Source organism: Rissa tridactyla, chromosome 24 (assembly GCF_028500815.1).
Source record: "Rissa tridactyla isolate bRisTri1 chromosome 24, bRisTri1.patW.cur.20221130, whole genome shotgun sequence".
Classification (NCBI taxonomy): domain Eukaryota; kingdom Metazoa; phylum Chordata; class Aves; order Charadriiformes; family Laridae; genus Rissa; species Rissa tridactyla.
The window spans coordinates 1,849,348-1,865,722 of NC_071489.1; the positions used below are offsets into that span (position 1 = coordinate 1,849,348).

At 43.5% G+C, this 16,375-nt stretch overlaps 1 protein-coding gene across 6 annotated transcripts in view; it reads right to left on the reverse strand.

Moving 5' to 3' along the window:
* Positions 1 to 622: 622 nt before the first annotated feature.
* Positions 623 to 16,375, reverse strand: part of DIP2B (disco interacting protein 2 homolog B) — a 69,553-nt gene continuing 53,800 nt past the window's right edge. For 4 of the 6 annotated variants that reach the window (XM_054183057.1, XM_054183056.1, XM_054183054.1 and 1 more), the window contains 17 exons: positions 15,496 to 15,610; positions 14,216 to 14,417; positions 13,692 to 13,801; positions 13,471 to 13,551; positions 12,800 to 12,923; positions 11,643 to 11,764; positions 10,911 to 11,022; positions 10,329 to 10,438; positions 9,556 to 9,686; positions 8,805 to 8,973; positions 7,608 to 7,778; positions 7,024 to 7,085; positions 6,841 to 6,898; positions 6,158 to 6,232; positions 5,374 to 5,551; positions 5,088 to 5,211; positions 623 to 4,581 (listed from right to left, as the gene is read on the reverse strand). In XM_054183057.1, coding sequence (XP_054039032.1) covers positions 4,329 to 4,581; positions 5,088 to 5,211; positions 5,374 to 5,551; positions 6,158 to 6,232; positions 6,841 to 6,898; positions 7,024 to 7,085; positions 7,608 to 7,778; positions 8,805 to 8,973; positions 9,556 to 9,686; positions 10,329 to 10,438; positions 10,911 to 11,022; positions 11,643 to 11,764; positions 12,800 to 12,923; positions 13,471 to 13,551; positions 13,692 to 13,801; positions 14,216 to 14,417; positions 15,496 to 15,610 — 2,197 coding nt within the window. In that variant the 3' untranslated portion in view covers positions 623 to 4,328. Of the gene's footprint in view, positions 4,582 to 5,087; positions 5,212 to 5,373; positions 5,552 to 6,157; positions 6,233 to 6,840; positions 6,899 to 7,023; positions 7,086 to 7,179; positions 7,428 to 7,607; positions 7,779 to 8,804; positions 8,974 to 9,555; positions 9,687 to 10,328; positions 10,439 to 10,910; positions 11,023 to 11,642; positions 11,765 to 12,799; positions 12,924 to 13,149; positions 13,246 to 13,470; positions 13,552 to 13,691; positions 13,802 to 14,215; positions 14,418 to 15,495; positions 15,611 to 16,375 lie in introns of those variants that run through there. The other 2 variants (XM_054183059.1, XR_008463440.1) reach the window with 2 other exon arrangements.

A 16,375-nucleotide genomic window follows, 5' to 3' on the forward strand; every position in this document is an offset into this window, starting at 1 on the left:
GAAAGATTTATTGGCTATTTCAATTTATTAGATTCATAAACCAAAAGTAAGTTAGTGTCTTTTTGGCCTTTGGGTGTTTTTTTTGTTTTTGTTTTTTGTTTGTTTGTTTGTGGTCTGTTTTTGGTTTTTTAAAAAGGTTTTCCCAATATTAAGCAAATAATTTTAAAATAGTGGAATGATTTACTGAAAATGAAATGTTTTCAAAAGAAACCATGGTAAAATTGCTACTCCTCATTTGTAGGAAATAACGTGTCTAAGTATAATCTTACCCAGAAACACACCGCCATTAACAGGCACACGCATAGACAGCAGCTGGTGTGAGATTCCAATAATAATTACGTCCTCACTGGTACTAAAGGACATCTTAACATTTATGAATATTTAAAATAAATCTTCATAAAACCTCCGCGGAGATGATTATCCAGTGCTAAACCTCAAGAGCCACCGCGGTTTCTGTGTCGTCAGCTCGCGCTGAGCCTCACAAAGTCACTTCGGTCCCCCAGGGGACAAACCCCCAAAGGTTTCAGAGTCAGTAAATCTCTCATTGAATCCCAGTTCAAAATAAAATAAATAAAATAAAATAAAAGTATCCTCCGGAGAAACAGGGGATGAAGAACTAAGCAAGCAATCAGGCATCAATATTTATTAACACAAGACAAAGGAAACACAATCAATGCGTTAATGGAACACTGTCCAGCCAGATGTTAAATTTAAAAATGTATAGCTAATCTAACTTTAAATAAATAAAAACTTTATACATAATTACATAATGCTGTAGTCTGAATTTGACAATGGTAAATAGGTCGACAGAAATTAAAGAAAAACTGCATTTAGGGCTAAAATTTATCTCGTTTTTACAACCTTATTTTTAGGACCGTTAGTATGACGCATCTTAATTACATTTATTTAAATCAGAAACGCAGTGCACATTTTAACGGCACAGGACTGGATTTACCTGTACCCACATATTTTGCTTAGGGAGTATTCATAAACAGTCAGACATACAAAATATTTTAGTTCAGAGTGTTAGGAATTCCTAGTTTTTAAGTTTCACTGCAGCTGTTCGCTTGGAATCTGATGGACAACAGTAGGAAATAGTTTGCCTTTTGCAAGCGGGCAAGCTGCAAAGCAAAGCGGCCCCGCGAGGCGGCTTCGGGGGCTCAGCACCGGACCCGGCAGCTACGGAAAAGCATCGGAGAGTGAACCTGAGTGTGCAACGTGAGCGGCCGCCAGGCTTCTGTCTCGGCTCGTTCTCGGACGTACGACACCAAGCGACAATCGCGAAGGGGAACGGTCCCATCCCCGATGGCCCTGCACAACCTGACCATCACCTGCCGCTCTGGAGGAACAAACGCCCAGCCCCGGAGGGGCCAGCACGGAAAACCAGTTGGTTACCTCAACGGGACGCGTGAGGCTTAGATCATATTATTAGATTATATCCTCATCTACAGATGAGGCAGCAGAAGGAGTGAAAGGCCCGTGGGCCTCGCGGCAGGTCGTTAGTGGAGCGTGAGTCAGAAACGGGGGTTTCGGAGTCACAGCTCTGCGCCTCTTCCCCTCCAGGCCGTGGCTTTTCGCTGTGCCAAACAGGGGCCAAAGCACCCAACGCTGGCAGAACCGGGCAGCTGCTCCGCGGCACTGACTGGCCATGAATGGAATGTTATCGCATTCTATGGGCAGGACTGTAAACTTATAGCTCTCCAACAGGGAGAAATGTAACGTGCCAGAATAAAGATTAAGAGTTACACAGTCAACTTGCAAGATAAAACTCCAAGCCCTAAGCAGCTATCAATACCTATCCAAATAAAAAACAAGGAAAAAAAATAATCAAGATAATCCAGTATGGCATTCAAAAATGCCATTTCAGAACGTCAGTCTGCCACATACTGGGAATCTTTGCTCAAATTAATACACGCCTTTTTTATTCCTGAAAAATTGCGAGTAAAAATAAAAGTCAATCCTAGAATTGGACTTAAAATCCACTTCAGTGGACAAATAAAGTATTTGTCGAAACAATTTATCTAAAGCTTTGATTTGAGTAAGAAAAAGCTCAAGACCATCAGAATTTTTTTCTGAAACGGGCAACACTGAGGTGACACTGTGCTGCAAGTCACTTTGCGGTGCAAGAAAACAGAAAAAATGAAGTGATGCATAACACCTAACAACAAGACTTTGCCGGCTGACAAGGGAGAACAACTTTTGTGCCCTTTACACCCTAAATAAGTCGCAGGACCAACTCCGTTAGTCACAGTTACACCCGCCACTTGCCTCACTGTGGCCAATTTGTTAAAACTAAATATATTAAAGACGTGACGCACAGGTATTTGGGCTGCACACCGTGAGAGCCCAGAGCCCATCCCTACGGCGAACGCAGCACCCACCGCGCGAGACCACGAGCACCGCGGTGCTGCCGGACCGCTGCGGCAGGCACAGAGATTCCGCAGGGGTGTGCGTGCACCTGGGAACCGAAGCATTTGCAAAGGGCTCTTCCCTCTGGACTTGCCATCACAGCTTCCAGTTTTTAAATCTATTCCCCCGCCAAATAATTTTCAAAAATAACATTCAGAATTTCTTATCTAAATTTTAACACTCCTGCCTTCAAGTGAGGAACTAACAGAACGCTTCAGGGGTTTTTCAAGAACAAAACTGGGGTTTGCTTACAGATACACTCTGATAACTGCCACAGGATCTTCTGAGTTCATCATTCTATAAACATTTTAAAAACTGCCCAAAAACTTTGAGTGAGGTAATCTGGAACATTTTAATAACAAGTTATTTACACTGTATACCACATTTGACTCAAAAAAACCCTGTTGCAGTATCTGGTATGAGCTCTCCTTGCTTCCAAAATTGTATTTTCTCAACACCCAGAGGAATTTAATCGTTCTTAAAAGATTATTAAGTATTAGACAAAAGAAAGGTAATTTTGAGTCAAAGCTTAAGCACCGTCCCTCCCTCAGCCCGCTGTGCAATTGCTTCCGAACAGTAAGAGCTTAAACCCGCTACTCTCAGGCTTCTCTTTCTTTACATTTACTAATGTGAAAGCCGACGCAGTATTTTGAAGGCCGGGATATTAATTTTCACAAAGTTATTTAACAACGCGTTTACCAGAATTGCTCTATCTCATTTTTGTGCCTCCTCCTGTAAAAGAATAATTGCATTCAAGTTAAACCCCAGAATTTGCTAATTCTTCCTAGTGAATGCTTTGAGGAAAAGTGGGTTGTTGCCTCCTCCCAGTTTACGTTAAAGCCTATTTACAGTATTTCTTGATCTACCAAAAGGGAACTGAATGGAATAATGACCGAATTGCACAAACAGTGACTTTAACTGTGTGTCAATCTAAAGGATTTTTTTCCCCTTTAAAGGTGTCGCCGAGGGCGGAGGCAGAGGCTGCCCCTCAGGGGGGGCATCACACCAGTTCAGCATTTTGCACTTGCACTGCGATTTCTACCAAATTCCACACTCCCCTTTAAGTTCAGCCTCCTTTAGAAAGACGTGCCTTAAAATCACAGGTTTCTACATGCTCTGACACACTTCTGGCCAGCAATAAAAGACTACATACTGAAATAGGAAAACTTGTGAAAGATGCGTGTATCTCACATTAGTCGTCTAACCAAATGTAATTATGCTAAGGACCACAAAAGTTACTTGTCCTTAAAAATTTCTACCTTCAGCTGTCATCATTATCCAAGTTAATTTTCTATCTAAGTGAATTATGTATAATAATATTTACATATTTAAAATATAGGCAAAATTCTTTTTTAAATTCAAGAAATATCTATATGAATAAGTAACTCTTAGATTCCGTAAGTTATTGATTTGGTCATGGCACAATTTTAAATAAGTTGTGTGATCCCATGGAATGAATAGCTACAGTACAGATGCAAAGTACATTATATAGTAGGGAACTGCGGAACTCTGATGACCCTTTTCTTAATAGTTTATTATCTTAACTAAATAAACCCTCCCCTTATAGAATCCTAAAACAGTATTAGATAAAAATACAAATATGTACAACAGATGAAAAAAGTAACACTACTGTAAAGGCCTTAGGAATTTTGTAGCTCACACACTTGTCAACTTTGCATTTTCTATAAAGCTAATATTTCAGTAAACTGTTACAAGTGTTTTCCATTGTCTACCACATTTCCTTTTGTCCGCTGGTAGTTAACGGGATCTTAACACCACAGGATGAGATGAAGGGAATATGGCAGCAAGCTCAAACTTCAGATCAAGTATTAGTAATATTCACCAGCTTCATTTCTACAGCCACCCTTGGTCACTTAGTGGTCCCGCAAAGTTTCTGAACATCACTTCCCCCGTACGTGTTACATGTTATAGGCCACGTATATGGGGTCTAACTGATCGGCTAGAAAGCTGTCGCGGAGATGCATTCGTTGTTTCTCTCCTCTGGAATTGATAGGAATAACTCCAGGATCCACCACCACCACCACGCCCACTATTAGGTAATGTTCTTCCAGGACCACGTTTGTAACTAGAGGAACCAAATCCAGGGCTTCCTGTTCGCAGCCACACAGCTCCACAACCACCACGAGCAAGTTGGTCCACGTGAATACAGCACTAGAAGTTAAAAAGGGAAAAAAAAAACAAAAACAAAACCAGAAACCCACAGTTATTTTCACAAACACGAAGATCCAGACTTTACAGTTCTTTATCCTTAGATGGAGCCTGCCACCTGCTTTGGGCTGCATTTCCAAGCACGCTAACTCCGAGAGGACCTAGTCCCAGCGTGTCGAAGAGCAGTTCCAACACATCTCGATACTACCTAGTGTGAGACACGCACTAAATGCTGCCTTCACTGACTCAAACATAAATGGTTCTTTACACCACAGAGCAGGAAATCATCATTTCTATTTTGAATTAAGCCTCGTGAGAAAACATTGAGTCAGTCAGCCCAGTATTATTCCGATCTACAGATGGGAAATGAGGTGCATGACTTGCTGATGGTAACACCCAAAAAGTATCTGAATTTGCCTCGTATTTTTTCTGTAAATCCTGCATCTTTGCATAAACATTGCTACGTTTCAGCTAGGTTAGGACGAATTCATTTTCCGCAGCTGTTTTACCATTCAGCAATGCTTCTGTGTGTTCGAGATACAGAAGTCTCAATGTCAATCGGATGGTACCGCAGTCCCCTCAGCTCCAGCGTTTCATCCAGTGCTCCAACAACGTACAGTGCATCGTGGCGCTCTAGAGAGGAGAGATGGGAAATGACGCGTATGCATACTATGGAAACAGAAAATGGCAGACAATAAATGGAATTTAGATAAAAAAAAAAAAAGTGTATCCAGACAGGTATGAAAGAAAACTCTTCATCTTCATTTAGAAAATGAAGACTAATTTCTGCCATACCTCCGCTGGCAGCTGTCAGCTCAGTGCGACGAACAAAACCAAGGTATCCAGTCCGAGCCCAAAGCGTCTGAGCGGCATCGCCAAAGCTCAGGCGAGTGTTGAAATGATCAGCTTGAAGGGTTTCGTTGTCGTAGATAGTATAGTAGCCACTGGCTGTGTGGGGGCTATTTACCCAAATCTGCTCAGGAAGTGGAAAAACAGTCAGATTCACACACTGCAAAAGCAGAGCATCTGCTGAGCATTAAAATGAAGCAGGTAATAAACTGTAACCGGAAGGTTCTCTCTTTATCTGAGATTTTTCGATCCAAAAAAATGTTCTGCATTTAGCTCAAACCTCCAAATATGCTGTAGAATCTTAAAAATGCATCTTGCAGATCTACTCTCCTAATAACTGTAAGCTGAGGATTAACTGAGTAAATAAACTGTGGTTTTTTTACAACATATGATGTCCAAAAATTGATAATAATCTATCACCACAGATCAAATATACTGGTGTGTAATCAAGACAAGGAAAGCAAAATGTAAATTATATTACTTGGAAGCCAGTTATGCAAGATTTAGAGGGGAGTAAGCCTTCCCTTCTAGTAGGCTTTCTTCTTCTTTAAACTCGGCAGTAAAATAACACACCCAAATTCTGAAGACTCCAGCAATAATTCAGCTTAAAAAGGCCTGCAAGTCTTACCGCTCACAAACCGTCACCCAGCAACTTACATAACCCCGCAGAGAGAATTTAGCGCAAGAAGCAGACAACAGAAGCGACCCAAATAGCGAAATCTGCACTTACCTCCCCAAGATGAGAATCTCCAAGAGGCCCTTTTGTCTCCGGATTCACGATGACTACTTTGACTCCAGGTAAAATCTAAAGATCACAAGGAGGAATAGGTAAACCGTACATGAATTATCTTGACGCACAACTAAAATATAAAAGCTGTTCATTTACCTCCGCAAAGGCATGATTTCACCCACAGAAATTACAAACAGGTATAAAACATGCTAGGGCATGTACACTGAAGTGCGCTAACGGTATGAATGTATTTTGAGACTTAAGAGCCACACCGGTAAGGGATTATAGGCCTGTAAACCTTGCTAGACCTTGGTTTTGAAAAATTCAGTGTTAAAAACCACTGGGAAACATCTTTTTGTTAATCCGTTTAAAGAAGGGAACAAGAGCTACAGTAAATGTCAAGTGCATGCAGATTTCAAGGATGCAACAGCAGACACTTTTGATAGGGTTCATTTACTGTGAACAGAACCAATTCTCCCAATTCTCAGCAAAGCACGCTCCTAAATCAACACGTACTTCATTATAAATCAAGCTAACTTCCCAGAGGAACAGAGTAACCAGCTACCACCTTTCCTCATGCCGTGCCACAAGGCCACCTTTCCTAGCTACACATCTACGTACATAAGGGGCGTGAAAAGCAACACGCGGTCATGAGATGCCTCTAGGTAATAACATGAAATTACCTTCCCGGATTCTGAGAGCAGGAGGCTTTGTGGAGCTCCCCTTTCCACCAGACGTACTCTGAAGGTAAAGAAAACGTTGTCAGGGAAAAAAAGAGAGCCGAAATCTGCCGAGAGGTGTGATAGCTCACTACCATCACAACATTTTATAAAGTTATTAAATAAGTTTAAGTAAACTGACTGTACCTGTCATGCCTCAAGGATTTCAGATCTACATACACCGTGGTGGGATCAGGCCCAGACGTTCCCTGAAGAGTTAACATTTTAAAAAAAAGTTAATGTCTCCACAGAAGTCAGGGTAACTTCTGCCTGAGCTCATAAACGTTTCCAGGGGTTTCTTACCGGCAGCAAAATTCATATTCACATTTCCCCTCCTTCGCAGTTGCACTAAGGGAAAGACTTCAGTAACCAGGGTGTTTTCTCTCTATTCCAACCCCAGTGTGGGAGGCATCTCTGGGGAGGGGGAGCTGCTATGGAGACAGCCCAAGCACGTTCAGCTATCAGCCCCGGGGCAACTAGTCACCGTTTACATGGAAATAAACAGTTCTCTAATGTCATGTTTCAGTTGCCTTGAGCATCTGCGATAGAATCTGGCAGTTGAAAACAAGAGAAGCTGCTTAAATCTTGTGCCAGCTGTTCTCTACAAAGCAGATGTCGGGCTACACAATGCAGAAGCGTGTGCAGACCAGGAATTTTGCCGATTCAGAATACAACTGAATCTGGAAATCTGATGCCCGTGGCAGCACATGCACTAGAAAGCACTCGGTTACCTGTAAACAGATAGCAACGTTGACTCTTGACCCGAAGGTGGTGCTTACAGCACGAGAGGACAGGCCGATGTCTTTGAAGAGTTTGGAGAAGGAGTGAGTGAGAGAAACGCGCGGCCTTTCCTCTGCAACTACCACACAAGTCCGGACACAGGACAGATTAATTCCTCGTGCCTGGAAAAAACACAAATGAGTGCAAAGGGCTGTATGTGTTAATTACCTCTGCCACACCGTACCAAGATTTGTCCCCTCACAAGTAGCGACATTTGCTTTTTATCCCTGGAAATTACTTGGGAAACACAGGGCTAACCCTCTTCTTGTGTTCAAGTTATTTCCTCTTTTCAGCTTCTATTTGTAATGATAAAACGTGTCTGACCAGAGCCTAGAAACACCACTAGAACAAAATATGAATTAACAGTGCTTCTTCCTCTGCTACAGAACATAGCGCCATGTGCTTCTGTGGTGCTTTTCAGCTACGATTACATCTGTTATTCCCTCTTTGTATAGATGGAAACCAAACCAAGTGAGAGTAAAGTCATTTACTGGGATTACACTGAGTCTTTAACAAAACCAGAATCCATTATTATTTCTAGACATGATCATGAATGCACTCAACAGCACTAGCCAGCTGTTCGAATCTCTGCATTACGCTGTTTAACTGCTGACACCCCCCAAGGCAGACAGCAACGGAACACAACTGATCCTTAACCTCGCAGATGGAGTACACTGTGTCAGTAAACCCCATGCAAAAAGCCAACTCAACTGTTTTATGTAGCTTGGTTTTTTTTTTCCCCCCCTTCCTCTTATCTCCAAGGAGAAACCACCTCTATTTAGCAAACCGCCTGCCGCGTGTGCTTTGCATCATGTGCTGGTCTGAGCCGTCGCTGCAGACTCTTACATAAGCGGTTCCTCTGCAGAGCATCCTGCTGCCGGCGTCCTCGCTCCGGGCTCTGCCCAGCAGCCTCCACACTCGCTGCCAACCTCCTCCCTGCACTGCAACACGCCCCCACACCCCGCAATTCCAATCCTCCTCAATTGCTGGGGCTGCCAACAGTTTTTGGTGCTTTTGCTTTTTGAGCAAGGTGCGGACTTGAGACTCATGCAACGGGAAAACCGTTGTCATTAACAATTGTATCACTTTGCTTTAGTACCACAGTTTCCTTAGTTTACGTAACATCACATTCAGGAAACATTTCTTACCTTTAACATTTCAACTTGGTTTCCAAGTCCCTTTGTGCACAGTTCCATGACTGAATAGGAACAGAAAGTGTCCCTTATTTTATACTGGCTGACAGTAGATAACCAGAGAAAAAGATTGGATTCCAGCTCCATAGGAGGAATTAAAATTGACTGGTGTCCAGAATACACACTGTGAAGAACATAAAGGAAGAAAACAATTTTGTGTAGCACGTTATCTTTTAAATTAATATTTACTGTATTTTCACATTACATTCCTGCTAGACCAAAGGCAGGTTGTGGGACTCTGCATCTGAGGCAAACTGATAATAGCTGCGATGCCCACCTTCTGTAGCAACATCGTTTTAAAAATACAACTTACTGTACAAGAATAATAATTTACACACACGCACAAACGTGCACACACGCTGTCAGAGTGAAGAGAACTGGCTCAACCACACAGTTTACAGAATGAAAACTCCCTCACTGCAACATATAATCAAGGAAGAAAGGCAAGAGAAACATTCTGGAGCCAGTAATATTTGGCAGCACAAATACACATAATCAAGATAGGATAACATCTTGCTAATCTGCAGGAAAAGGGAACATATTATTTTCAGTTCAAAGACAAATTTTCCCCTTACTGTAAATTAGTCATTTTGGTAATGTCAACATAATCTGCCTGTAATTACACCAGATAAAGACGTGGACTGCCATTTCCCATTTATATCCAGCCAAAAGTTAATCTTTTCCTTTTTCCCCTCTAAAGCCATACCTGCATAGGCACCAGAGCACAAAACCTAGTCCACAATAGGGGTCAAGACAGATTGCGATCTGCCGAGAGGAGTAGAGCTCACACTGAAGCTTGATTGCCCTGCAAAGGCCACTCACTGCTGCGTGGGACATCTGCAACACAGGAGACAGAGACACCGTGCTGAAATTCAGAGACATCCAAACAGGACTTCATCAAGACAGGTCGGTAAGAGTAAAGGTAGTTTTGCCTTGGAAACACTTCTCCATAAACTATGTTTCTTCTTCCTTTATCTTCCATAGCAGAGGCAGGGCACTGCAGAACCCTCTGAGCCATGGCAAGCCAGAAACAGTGATACCAATAGCTGTTGCTTAAAAGCTTGCGGCATCCCAGGCTTCAAACATCATTAATGACAGTCTAAGGCTTTCATTTTCTAGTTTCGTATCCTCTGTCAACTGCACCCCTATTCTGCTCTTGGTGGGGGAATGCAGCAGCTCACAGCTGTGCTACTCGCACAGCTCCCCGCTCTCCTGACAGGTGGCTCCAGTGGGAGGCAGCAGCAGAATTCCTGATGCCCACAGTAGAGACCCGTCTTCCTACACCGCAGAACTAATTCTTCAGCACAAAGTCACACGGCACCGTCTGCAGCGAATCCGCAGCTTTACCAGAGGAAAAGCATGGTCTTTATTTAAGCTACAAGAGCCAGCTTTGGCGGAGGTCGAGGGGAGAGGTGGTTCAGAATATCAGCCAAAGACAAGACACCAAAACCCCCATCTTCTGAACCCGTTTTACTGTACCTTTACTCCTGTAAGCATGCCTGTTGTGGAAACACTAAAATCTAGATACGCTAACATTTCAGCCGTAGGTGGCTTATAGATCTGAGACAGTCGCTTCCTGGGCAAGTCATCTGTACAAGAAAGGAACAAACATGGTTAATTTTTGATTACTGAACTGGTATTTGAAAGAAGAATGCAACTTTCAAACTGCCCGAGATGGACGATAAAGCTTTCTGTTAATTCTCTTTCCCAAAGAGACAGATTAGTATACAACAAGACTCTTGCTAAAGTTCCCACGTAGAAAATTATTTATTCTTAGGAAAAGGGAGAAGAGACCAACTCGCTCTTGTCTTAAGGAGATTAACAGTTGTCTGCAACGTGGCTTTTCAGTAAGATTATTTTCCATGCATAGGTCAACAAATGCAGAAGAGACGTCAGTAAACAAAGTCAAATCTAGCTTGTATCTTGGACTGTCTTTCTAAATATTCAAACAAATTCTAAAGAGCCACACAGTTAGCATCTGAAATGGGGGACAGTCCCTTTGGAAGTCAACGGTAACCCCTACACAGAACTTCAAAAAGTCTCTTAGCCCATGGACCACACCTGTGTCAATGATGGTTGGCCAGGTTTTCACATCTACAGCAGCAGCTGCCTCTCTGGATTTCAGTAGTCTCATTAAGGTCTGGGTTGTGAGAATACAGGCAGCTTTGCTGACCTAAAAAGATAAACACTTACTAAAAAAAAGACAGACAAAAGCATGTCCCAGTGGCACTGTCATTGCAAGATCTGATGTTCAGAGAGTGCATTTTATCATCTGTAGCCAGCTTCCCCTAACAAACTTGCATTAATTTCTTTGGCGTTTGCAACACCGCTCTCTACTCTTCTTTCACTAAAACCCCAAATGCAGAGTAAAATGCAAATGACCACGCCAGGAACTTTAGAGCAGGTGAGATCATCACCCAGTCTACATCTGGCTTTCTCCCCATGGTTATAAGGGGGAGGCTCCTTTCCTGCTTACCGGGCTTGGAAAGTAACTAATAGCAGGATCTGCACTTGCCCAGTGGTAAGGAGTGTCAATGTGAAATTTAAAGCACTAACATCATGTCAGTGTCTCTCAGAAACCACCTGTTTTATAGCAATTTGTCTCGTGCATAAGGAGAGGTGGTTCTCTCTTGTGTTTTATGAATGACAACACTGTCCAGCTACAAGATGTGCCTCCATCACTGCTGTCACGTAACAACGTGGGCGTTTGGACCGCTGTGTTAACCACTGGAGTCCGAGAGGCCGAAGCAAGAGCGCTCCAGCCCCGCTCTTAGCTCCAGCCCCGTTACTCACTTCCACGATCATTCGCACAGTGGGCAGAGTAGCAGTGAGGCTCTGAGCATGAGGTGGTCTGACGGTCACGGGGATGCAGCCAGCGTACAAACAGCCATAGAACGCGGTGATTAGCTCAATGCCTGCAAGGACACGATAAGCTGTAGTGGAGGACACTGGTGGATGGACACCCCGGTGACACCGGCCGTTCCCCCGAGTACTTTTTCTCCAAGCCTCGGTTACTTTTCCATTAGGTACACACACTAGTCTCTTCCACAGCACATGTGCGACAGAAACAGTTCAAACACCAAGGGCAGCACAAGGAAGCTAAGAAAGCTTGGGATAGGGGACTGGGAAAGTAGGGAAGACTGACCACACAGAAAACCATATCCATCTTACAGGAGAAGAATGTTCCAAGCGTCAAATGGCTCAAAAGTCAGTCAGGACAAAACAGAGTTGTCTGGCAGGGCAAGAAGTACACACCCCAGCGAGCACCTCTCACCAGCAGTGAGCATCTTGCGCACGCCAAGTGACTAAGCCGTGTGCTACCAGGTGCGGCAGGCAAAGCGCCCGTCCCACGGCTCCCAGCCTGCTGCTGCAGAGAAGGCGCCCACCAGTCTCAGACGAAGTGCCCATTTTCTGCACAGGTGAAGGCCACCGCACCGGTCTCTACCTGAAGCCACCCTGCCCGTTTTCTCACAGCAAACTACAGGCTTTCCCTGGATGAAAAGCTGCCAACTGGCAACATGACTTCAGACAAACAAAATCTGAAATGACCAGGAGCTGAGGAGTCTCTGGCAGGGTGACTAGCGCAACTCTCCAGCACATGCAGTTTCTAATAACTTTGCAGCGAACAGATCATACCAGAGGATCCCTGATAATCACAGAAGCCTCTAAAGTTTCTATTCTAAACATCACGACACAGCGAGATCTAGCCGGGAGTGAGAAGGTACAGACTGGCTTTTCTGAAACTCCAGAGAATCGAAGTTCGAGTCCTGATAGTGCAAGACATTAGGACAGCCCTCTCTGGAGTCAAAACTAGATCAGTGAGTTACGCAGTCCCTAAGGTATCGCTGTTTCAATGATCTCTCCCATATTTCCAGATCTCAATGAGATTTCAAAGAAAGACCATGGTGCATTTCCACAGCGGGATGCAGTCATTATTAAAACTGGCTTACCAGGAGGATAAAGAAGCACCACATTGTCTCCTGCATTGAGATGTCCTTTGTCACACAGAACTGATGCAATTCTCTCAGCTTTTTTGTGCAACTGAAGGCAGGTGGCCGTGCACACAGTGGTTCCCTTGAAAGGAGACAAAAATGCTATAAACAAGGCCTGGCACAACACATGTGTCAGCAAAACGGCTGCTGAAAAAAAAAAATAAAACAACCAAAAAACTTTCTTGCTAGCGTCAGTCTATAGCTACTAGTTATCTATACCTATAGGCTGCTGGCATTCAAGGAGCCGTTTATCCACTACAGTATCAAAAAGATAGAGATGGAGTTAGATCTGCTCTAGAAAATTCTACCTTCCAGGGAGTCAGTTCAGGTCTTCTCGCACCAGAACCTTGCCAGAATATACTCAACAGGGATACACCATTAAATGATACAGGAACCAGTGGGACCTACAAACACGCTCAGTTTTAAAATGAAGCACTGAACCACGACAGTCATTTAGATAAAGTGACCTATAGGTTCAAATTTTAAGTTTCCAATCTATGGGCAAAATCCGATACAGAGACTAAATAGAGGACACTGGAGTGGGCAAAAGATTTTCAACACAGTCTCAAACTTGTGCTGAATAACATGCTGTAGACCTTAAAAACTCAACAACTCAGCACTGACTGTACCTTGGCATTTAATAAAAGGAAGAGTGGGTGGTCAGGAGTTGCTTGAGCTCTCCACTGCAATACCTCTGTCAGGAACTGGTGCTGAAACAAAGAGGCAGTAATTAAATACGAGTGTTTCTACTTCAGAGGCAGTATTTAAGTCCACTTCATGTTGCTGCTTTGCATTCAGCCACAGGGTAAATTCTTTTCCCATTCTCTAGCTGTAATAAATACTGATTTACCTTTTTAACTAAATCATTGTCTTCTATTTGACCAAGATCTCTTCCAGAGGCTTGAGCGATACGCTTCCCAGCAACCAGGTTCCCCACCATCACAGAGGCAGGGCCAACGCCTGTTGATAGAGAACAGCTGCATGAAATCTGGACTTTTGATGCAAATGGGAAGAAGCTGGCCTAGAACTGCAATCTGCAGGACAGCAAAGGAACAAAGATTCTCTGTAGGATCCCACTGCTCCTGGGCACGGGTGCAAGAAGAGAGGTAATGAAACCTCACTGATAAGAATTCAGAAGGCATTCCTAGTCTCCTGTTCATCAGCAGAGAGAATCCCAATGAGTTCAAAGGTAGGAATCAAAATTCCTGACACATGCAAAGAGAGGCCCTAAACACGCCCCAGCCACAGGCCACAAGACAAGCTCTGGTCCCCAGGAAGTAGGACAACTCAATGTCGGAGGCATCACGCAGCTTCCTAGGTCTGAGATTGTGAACTTCAGTTTATTAACATTTTTTAAAAAGGTGCTTGTGTTACCTGGTTGTTTCTGCCTGGGTTTTGGCAAGTTCGTCACACACGTGTGCGGGCACATGAGGATGTTGCACGGATGCAGAGAGCCCTCCAGAAAGTGCTGTTTAGTTTGAGAGATATGGATCCCTCCCAACGGTGTTTTTGGCAATGTATTGGCTGGCACAAGAGCAAGGCAATATACACCCACTTGGTGAATGCTGTCAATCGCCTAGAGAAAGGAAAGACGGTCACTTGGATTTTGGGTACTACTGGGGGCAGTTTGCTCTTACTGGCCGCTGCAGTTACTGACATACTGCAAGACAAATCCCCGCATGGGAAGTATTCATGCCAAGGGCAGGGGGGCTGGAACTAGATGATCTTTAAGGTCCCTTCCAACCCAAACCATTCTATGGGTCTATGATTTATAAGGTACTTGAGGAGCAAATCAGTCGCTACCATTCCATTTCACCTCTGTAATATCAGCGAGCCCTATGGTAAGAGCTAAGTGCTTGTTAGCATCCCTGCTTTATAGTCCACTTCATATACAAGAAATCCTTTTTAAAATCTTTTATGACCAAAATCCCAAAATATACACAGTTGCCTGATGAATCATATGATTTTGATCTTAAGACTTTATCCATCTGTCTCCTCTGAGCCATCACGCTCTGCTCCTTTTTGTCTGCCTCAGCACTCAGGCATCTAATACATTATTCAGACCCACCAGGTACTTCCCTGATTTTTCTCCCCAGTTTGCATACTTCACAACCTGAAACATCATTCCCAAGAATGACCTACATGTGATGCAGGCAGCTCTCAAGGTAAGTATTTGCTGCTCATTCTGCTTTCTTAGGACTACACTCATTCAGCTGTTTTAACCTTTCTCTGCTTACTGTCTCCCTGCTGAAAATGTATCTCCAAAGATAAGGGTGGCTTTAAAGCGTAACTTGGAGCACCAGCATGATCCAAGACTAAAAGCAGAGCTCCTAAGCTTGAGCACTGGATCCGCTTTGCAGTGCTGAGAGGCAACTGTGTTTCTCTGCACAGTCATTTTGCCAGCATAATGCTGACCACTTCTCAGAGCCTACGCTACTCTGTGTAGCAGCCGCTTTCCCAGGACCTTCAGGACATAACAGAACAGCTTGTACACAGCAGATGTACCCAGCTTGTGACCCTGTAAAAATACCTTGTGCCAAGAGGGATCACGAGCCTGTGCTCTTTCCGTCTGGGGTGTGCTGATGGCTTCTGATCTGCCCACACACTGAAAAACTGCACAGACTCACCTCGTCCCCCTACGTGAGTGGGCTTACCTGCAGCACCCGACTCATCCACTGAAAACTGTCCTCTTCGGATGCATCTGGCCTCTGCTCTGCAACCACCACAATCCTCTCATCATAGAAGACTGACACTGAGAACACGGCAATCCTAAGGAAAAGGGGAGAGCCACATCGGCACAAATTCCAGTTTTACTCCTTGGGAACAGGAAGCCAAGGAGGCAGACTAAAGATAGAACTCATAAAAAAAAAAAAAAAACATGGGGCAAAGAGAGAGAAAACATTGGGCAATTAAAATTGAGTCAAAAAAGAAAGACTTGGTGAAGTATGTAAGGGATTAATTCCACCTTCTGATGAAATTTCTACACAGCATAGTCCCCTGTCCTCTCAATCTGCCATCACGTTTCTGTTCCAACCTGTGGCAAGTCACCAAGGCAACAGAAGCTTTAAAAGTATCTAGATGACATAGGGGGCTTAAAAATCTCCTGTTAAGTCTTATATGTTAAGTCGTAGAGACATGAGCTCCAACCTTGCCTGAGGATGTAGAAAATTATATCCACAATTGCTAAATAAAATTAAGTATCTTTGGACATTAATGAAATTCTTTCTTGCTGCAGAGCATCAGCCAGCAGCCAATTACTACAGAGACTTAAAAGTAAATTCTACAGAGACAGAGAATTAAATTCTCCATATGGCCAACTTATCTTGTTACTTGATTCCTTCCTCTAAAGTACACAGACTTGATGAAAAGCCAGGCAGGATAGTGGGGAAAACAGACCTGTGTTGGGCTGGATCAGGCCAATTGCTGTCTAAACCAAACCCATATTTACTTTAACTGAGCTAGCCAAACAAAAACCATTACTGAAGAGAAATCGAAGAATATACTAAAGGATCCTGTTTCGTTATATCACATGCA